Source organism: Ruditapes philippinarum, unplaced genomic scaffold (assembly GCF_026571515.1).
Source record: "Ruditapes philippinarum isolate M1 unplaced genomic scaffold, ASM2657151v2 ctg3069_1_1_1_1, whole genome shotgun sequence".
Classification (NCBI taxonomy): Eukaryota; Metazoa; Mollusca; class Bivalvia; order Venerida; family Veneridae; genus Ruditapes; species Ruditapes philippinarum.
The window spans coordinates 1,854-9,351 of record NW_026857365.1 but is presented as its reverse complement, the minus strand read 5'-3'; the positions used below and the strand labels follow the sequence as shown (position 1 = coordinate 9,351).

At 32.2% G+C, this 7,498-nt stretch overlaps 1 protein-coding gene across 1 annotated transcript; it reads left to right on the top strand.

Annotated features, from left to right (window-relative positions):
• Nucleotides 1–838: 838 nt before the first annotated feature.
• LOC132749509 (excitatory amino acid transporter 3-like) lies at nucleotides 839–7,222 on the top strand (the record flags this gene model as incomplete). Its single annotated transcript, XM_060739302.1, has 4 exons — nucleotides 839–955; nucleotides 5,814–5,936; nucleotides 6,763–6,847; nucleotides 7,071–7,222. Coding segments are annotated over exons 1-4 (400 nt in total), but the record flags the coding sequence as incomplete, so codon positions are not given.
• Nucleotides 7,223–7,498: the final 276 nt, after the last annotated feature.

Here is a 7,498-nt window from a genome sequence, read left to right as displayed (position 1 = left end):
ACGGTCATTGATTTTTTTCAGGACAAGAATGGCAAAAATAGATTGTTTGATGATAGCGATTAAGAAGAACCTTCTGCTACTTCTAACTTTGTTAGGCGTGATATGTGGAGTAGGTTTCGGGTTTGCTGTCAGATCAAGCTCTCCATCGAGTTCCGCATTACTATGGCTTGGCAAGTAGAAAAAATGTGATAATACCAAACACCAGGAAAGAATAATATTTTTGGAACGTAACTGCAACAATATCTAATTGTATCTCCTGAATAGCGTATTGTTCATGGTTGATACAAGTTTTAAAACTCCTTAATTGCAAACGTCCAGAATTGTATCAAATGCATATATTAAATAGCAATTCAACGGGATTTTTGTATCTGCAAATGCCACTGCTTTTCTAATTGACCATACTATTCTAATCAGTAATTTTCTACCGTATGCTTTACCTTGGACCTGATTTTTTCTTTTCAAAGATTATGTCCTTTTTGTCAATTCTGTTATACATGTATAAAACAAAGTTATAATATTTGAAACAAATGCTTATTAATAAAATCACTGATGAAAACATAACTTCTATGTTTGTCTGTAAAAACATTACAAATAAAGTAAAAATTAATATATATATTACTGAAACAAATCCATATACCAATCATTGTTAGCAAAATCAAGTTCAGACTTTTAAGGACTACATACATGTGAATTGAAAATGCAAATAAAATATGTTCTTCTTAAAGGATTGTTTCTCTTCTTTTTTTTAGATAGCAGTTTATATTATTATTGGTGTTGTTTGGTTAATACATTAATGTAAATAAAACTCATTAATGTAAATAAAACTGATGCTCATAACCAACACATTCACTGTGATTATTTGACACTTAATCTTTTAAAGGTTTACCTGGTGAGCTGTACCTACGTATTTTAAAAATGATGATAGTTCCTCTGATAGTCTCCAGTGTAATAACAGGTATGAACATGTTCTACCAAAACTTCTATTTTATTGTGTTGCTTGACACTTCACCCTGAAACCTTTAACCCTTTGCCTCATATATACGCGAAACAACGCACTTTCGAACCCCTCCCCCCTCTTTCAGGCCTCAAAAAAAGTGTCTAATTGTCTGTCCTATTTGGGCCCCAAACACATGTTTTTGTTTGTGAAATGTTGCTAAAAAAAGTGTCTCGTCACAAACGAAATGGTCCAGTTAACATTTGTGCCAAGTTTGATTAGTATTGAATTGATGTTCCCAATATGCTTATGAGGGAAAGGGTTAAGTCCCACAATTGAGGAAATGATATCTTAAAAACATTTTACGTATTTTGCCCAATATTGAAAATCGTCGGTGTGCTTCGAAAAGGCCCTATCTCAATTTTTGCGAAAATCGTTTTAGGTCATTTTCTTGACAAACAAACCGAGGCGCGCATTGTGCGAAAACACCCGTTTAGATAGCCAATCGGAAAATGAATTTATTGCCATGTGAGAAAAAGACGTATAATTTTTGGATGAAAAATTTGTTCCGCGAAAATGCCCGATAATTTTTTGGAGTGAAATTAGAAAGTTAAAACGGAGGAAACGCGGGTTTTCTTATGAATGATTCAAAGATCAGGTATGCTTTTTCTATTTGACAGTGGAAATAATGATGTGTTTTGTATAGTATGTAGTAATATACTAAATAAAACCATCAATATATTGGGCAATGGGAATTTTACATACAACGCTTGTCGGCTAGGTGAAATTTTATGCTAAGAAAACTATTTTTAACTTGTTTTTCGTAAACTTTAGATTTTATTTTCATTCTTTACACCAAAATGTACCAAACTGATAAATCTGAGCTACATTAAAGCTGTTTAAATAACTTTTATATGTAATAGGGCGTTTTTGCATGCTCATTTTTTGGTGAGATTTGTCTTATAAGGCATTTTCTTATATATTTTGTAAGACAATATTTATGTTCCTAATATTCATACATTACTTTTATTTATATTTTCAGCTTGTTTAAAGATTACAATCACATCCTAGACTTGTAGGAATTTATTTTCTCGGAGAAATAACATATAGTTTTCTTTAAAAAGGTAATTTTTGTGTCGCCTTGAAAAAGGCGACATATATAGGGATTACTTTTGTCGGCGTCGTTGTCGGTGTCGGCGTCGGCGTCCCCTTAAGCTTGTCCGGAGCATAAGTCAGTCATTATAAGTCGGATTGACTTCAAACTTGGTATGCATGCTTCTTACAATGACCCGAAGTGCAGTGCACAAGAACCTGTACTCTGCACCTCTTATTTTTTGAGTTATTGCCCTTTGTTAATTTTCATACTTTATTTTTGTCCGGGCCATTTCTCCTAAAGTATAAAATCTATGGACTTGAAACTTTATAGGATGATAGATCTCATTAAGAAGAAGTGCAGTGCGCAAGAACTGGTACTCTGCGCTTCTTATTTTTTGAGTTATTGCCCTTTGTTAATTTTCATACTTAATCTTTGTCCGGGCCATTTCTCCTAAAGTATAAAAGCTATGGACATGAAACTTCATAGGATGATAGATCTCATTAAGAAGAAGTGCAGTGCGCAAGAACTGGTACTCTGCGCTTCTTATTTTTTGAGTTATTGCCCTTTGTTAATTTTCATACTTTATTTTTGTCCAGGCCATTTCTCCTAAAGTATAAAAGCTATGGACATGAAACTTCATAGGATGATAGATCTCATTAAGAAAAAGTGCAGTGCCCAAGAACTGGTACTCTGCACTTCTTATTTTTTTAGTTATTGCCCTTGTTAATTTTCAAACTTTATTTTTGTCCAGGCCATTTCTCATAAATTATAAAGGCTTTAGACTTGAAACTTAATAGGATGATAGATCTTATTGATAAGAAGTGCAGTGCACAGAAACTGCTGCTCTGCATTTCTTATTTTTTGATTTATTGCCCTTTGTTAATTTTCAAATTTCATTTTTGTCCTGGCCATTTCTCCTAAACTATATTGTTCACAAGGCGACACATCCGACTCGCGGAGTTCTAGTTACATAAATAAATATACAACTACTAAATAAATAAATAAATAATTGTCTTAATACCACATAGATATGGAAACATTTATTTTTTAAGGATTCTCATTAAGATTATAATTAGAGTTATTAAAAGACAAAGCACGTACTGATCATCATCCGACTTAACTGGGATGTTATGTAAGATGGTTGCTACGTTAATTTTATAATCATTATTTTATTTTCTACCATTTCACTTTATTACAGGTGTCTGATGACCACCCTCATGATAAGTGTTCAATATTGAATTATTGGACTATTTGATTTGTAACAACTGCAAAGTGATGGCAATAACATGTAATCTATTTACAAAAGATGAGTACAACTTCTTGCAGAAATCATATTTTTTAAAAGACTTCAGCGATCTCGTGTGGCCTAACCGTTGGGTAGGGCTTGCGGTTTTATCTTAATTGTCTGCTGGGCTTCAGTCTAAATGCGACAAAGAAGGACAGTTGACTACACAACTTTTTCTTTCAAAGTCCAGTAAATGGCCAAGGTCGTCAATCTAGTGTAAACTCATTCGAAAAAGAGAAACTCAAGGCTTTTGTTTAAACAATTTCCTGGAGAACATTTAGCCTGAAGACAATAAAGTAAATGAAATAATGTTGTTGTTACCAATACCAAAAATTGATACTTGGAAATTATTAATAAAGACTTGCAATCTAATATAATGTCAGGATATCACAGAAGCTTATACAATAAGGCCATGGTCAGATGGAGATGGGCGCAGTTCAAAGTCAAATTGAAAGGAAACTTAGAATCACACTTTTTCTCTTGTTAACTATGTTTGTTTGATTGGGTTTTACGTTACAGCGACACAGTATAGGTCATATAATAATGGCAATGTCCCACCCAGCTTTACTGATGGAAGAAGACTTCAGTTGCCATTCCGTTCATTATTTTAGGCACGAACGGGCATCTAAGTAGAACCACAGACGTTCCTTAAGCTATCTGGATAGCTTCCTCACATGAAATAATCCAAAGTCTTTGTCAGGATTCGAACCCATAGTGGTGAGAGCAAGTGCTTTGAAGTCAACGGCCAGTGACGCTTGCTCGCCCGAGTTACCCATATGAGGTTCAATAAAAAAGGCATGATTTCTTGAAGAACTTTACGATTTGGCGATTGTATTAAAGCATTAGACAGGGAAATACTTGTTAGAACAATATGACTTGGTGGTTTTGATGTGACACTTTTAGTATTTGCTAAATACCTTTTTGTTTGTCATGAAGCAGCATATTAATAACATGAATGTTTATTATATATAGAGAGTAATAATTAGATAAATGAGAAATAGCCCATTTTATGAAATGTTTTGTTTTCCATTGACCGTATATATATCTAGATTCATGCTTATTTTCACTAAAATTTCGAAATGTTCTTTTGAAATGTTAAATACTGTGAAGTGAACAACAAAAGAAGTACATGTAAAACAAAGTTCAAACAGCACTTTACATCCAGTTGAATGATCAAAAAGTGAACAAAATATGCAAAGATAACAGTCATGCAATAAAATTTTGTAATAAAAATTGTAAAACACGCATTAATCGACCAAAAACATAATTTTTTTACTTAAACCATAATACTTTTCTTCAAATCATTTTACATTTATTAAATGTTTCGCTTATCTGAAGGCATGAAGCTCTTAGAACTTAAGAACTTGGTATTAGGATTGATGATTTTATTGGCATGGTTATTGTGCAGTATACAATGTACTTCATTGGTGAAGCCAATTTGACTACATGTTAAAAAAGGTTTAATGTTTTGGAATGTGTGTAGGTTTTTTGTTTCATTTTTCAATATCTATTGTTGTCTTAAAACATAATAACACTTTATTCCCCAAATCCTTGAATTATTTTAGGAACATACATGAATCGTGCTGGTAATATGTGTCTCTTTATGCCATTATGAACTTAACAAGAGTATGTTAACGTGTGCGAAAGGGCCTTATAAGGCCATTTGAGACACCTATTTGGCCATTTTTGCCGTGTGAAAAGGACTTATGAGCATTTATTATGAAACAGCAGGGTTTATCATAACCAAATTAAATGTATCTAAAATGAATTTAAATGTTCATTATTATCTGTTAATTTCATTTCTGTGGATGTTTCCCTACCAAAACAAGACGGTTTTTTCCATCTCCTGAAAAGTAGCAATTTTGCAGATAAGGCCTTTTCTAAGCACACCGACGAAATATTTATTGTAATCCTGTAACAAATATCCACTCCTAAATGTGAAACGAATTTTACATGGACAGAATGGCTGTGAATCTCTGTTCTAGCTGGCGGCATCCGATTCCACCCGTACCACTAGTAAAGACCAGGATTAGCCAGGGTATCCATACCGTATCACAGTGGTCTGTTTTGTTCGCTATTCTTTTAGTTTATATATTGAATTCTTGTTCACAAACGATGAATACCTCTTTATCAATGAGTTTTTGTTTATTTCAATGAATTACATTTTTATCTTCTTGTGTTACACTATGTTCTGTATACAGGAAATGACGTCGTAGACGTCAACAAATAAAAATACGCAAAACATGATGATGCCGTAATAATTTTTTATTACGTCATCATCATGTTTTGCGTATTTTGTTTATCCCCTCTAAACGTTGGAGGTTAAAACTTTGTGAAGTTGATAATTATTATTTAAATGTTTCCAGATTGATTATAAAATGATGAATAGCTTTGTCAAGTTGAAAGAAAGACAAGACCATTTTATATATCTATCATGGAAAATGTGATGTTAATAGTTTTTTCCCGAAAAAGCTTAAATAAGTTTTATTTAATTTTAGGAACTGCGTCACTTCACCCAAAAGTCAACGGAAAAATTGGAATGGTTTCATTTGTTTTTATATTTGTAACAAATGCTCTGGGCACAGGTCTTGGTGTTGTATCGTTCTACGTTTTTCGACCCGGTAAGTATTCAATTCAATTATTTTTTATACCAAACATATCGTAGAAAGCAATGTATCAAACTTATCAAATCTGTTCGGACATAGATAAAGAAAACATTGTTCGAATCTGTTCTGATAAAGTTAAAGTTTAATCCCTCATAAAACCTTCACCAAATCTGTTCGGATATAGATACAGTTTAAACCCTCATTAAACTTTCATTGAATCTGTTCGGATATAGTTAAAGTTAAAACCGTTATTAAACCAAAGTTTAATCCTTTATAAAACCTTCATCCAATCTGTTCGGATATAGTTAAAGTTTAAACCTTCATCCAACCTCCATCCAGTCTGTTCGAATATAGTTTAAGATTAAACCTGAATTTAACCTTAAAAGTTTATCAAATCTGTTCGGATAAAGTTAAAATTTAAACCTTTATCTAACATTCATCGAATTTGTTCGGATATGGTTAAAGTTTAAACCTCCATTTAATCTGTTCGGATAAAGTTAAAGTTTCAACCTTCATTGAACCTTCATCGAATCTGTTTGGACATAGTTTCATCCTTCGTTTGTTTCATTGTTGTCAGATTTTTTTCAAACAAAATGTCTGTTAAATAGGTTTCTGTCGTGAAAAACTTTATTTTAAAATCATGTTTTATCTACCATTTAATCATATATAACCTGGGCTTGTTTATTCTCTTATTATTGCATGATTCGTTATAAGTCGGAAGTATCGACTGGGTTTTCTAATTTAAACGTAATAGGAATAATGTTAGAACTCTGTGAGTGCTAATTTAGGATTGAACATTGGAAAATTATATTCGTTCTTGTAACTTTATTTTGCATTTTAGGTGCAGAAAGTGGAAGAGACAAAGTTCAATCCGCTTTTGTAACGAAGCCTTTAGAGACGCAAGATATATTTGCTGACATGCTTAGGTGATATATATGTTCATTATTGTTCAAATATATTTTATCTATCATACAAATCGGAATAAGTTGGTTAATGACGTATAAATATGCCATTTTCTTGGTTAGGCACGCCAAACTTTTCATCTTAGAATAAATATTTAAAATGTAGAAGGTCTCAAAATAAGTAATGCTGATAAGATTCTTTATATTAATTGTTGAATAAAATAAAGAGTTTATTTTTTTTTAAAAGAAACATAATACCTGATAACCTATTCGAAGCAACGTTTCAACAAACGCTGACAGAATACAAATACAATGACAGAGTTAACACAACGTCGGGGAATTCATCTTTTGTCATTGTAGGAAAGACGCTTGGAAGCACTAGTGGACCAAATTTACTCGGTATGCAAACAAAATTTGCCGGGATTTAAAAGGCAAAATGTTTTTTAGTCAAAATTGTTTTTCCTTACTGTTTATTTGTGCTTTGTTTTATCAATATTATCTTGATCATTAGATTAATCATAAGTTAAATAATAATTTAAATTAAAGTAATTTTTGTGAAAGAAGAACAGGAATATCAACACAACTTCAGAGTTTTGTTTATAAGGTTAATCGTGAACGCTTGTTAATGGACACATCATGAATAGAAAATCCTCACTTTCCAGACAACTAGAGAAA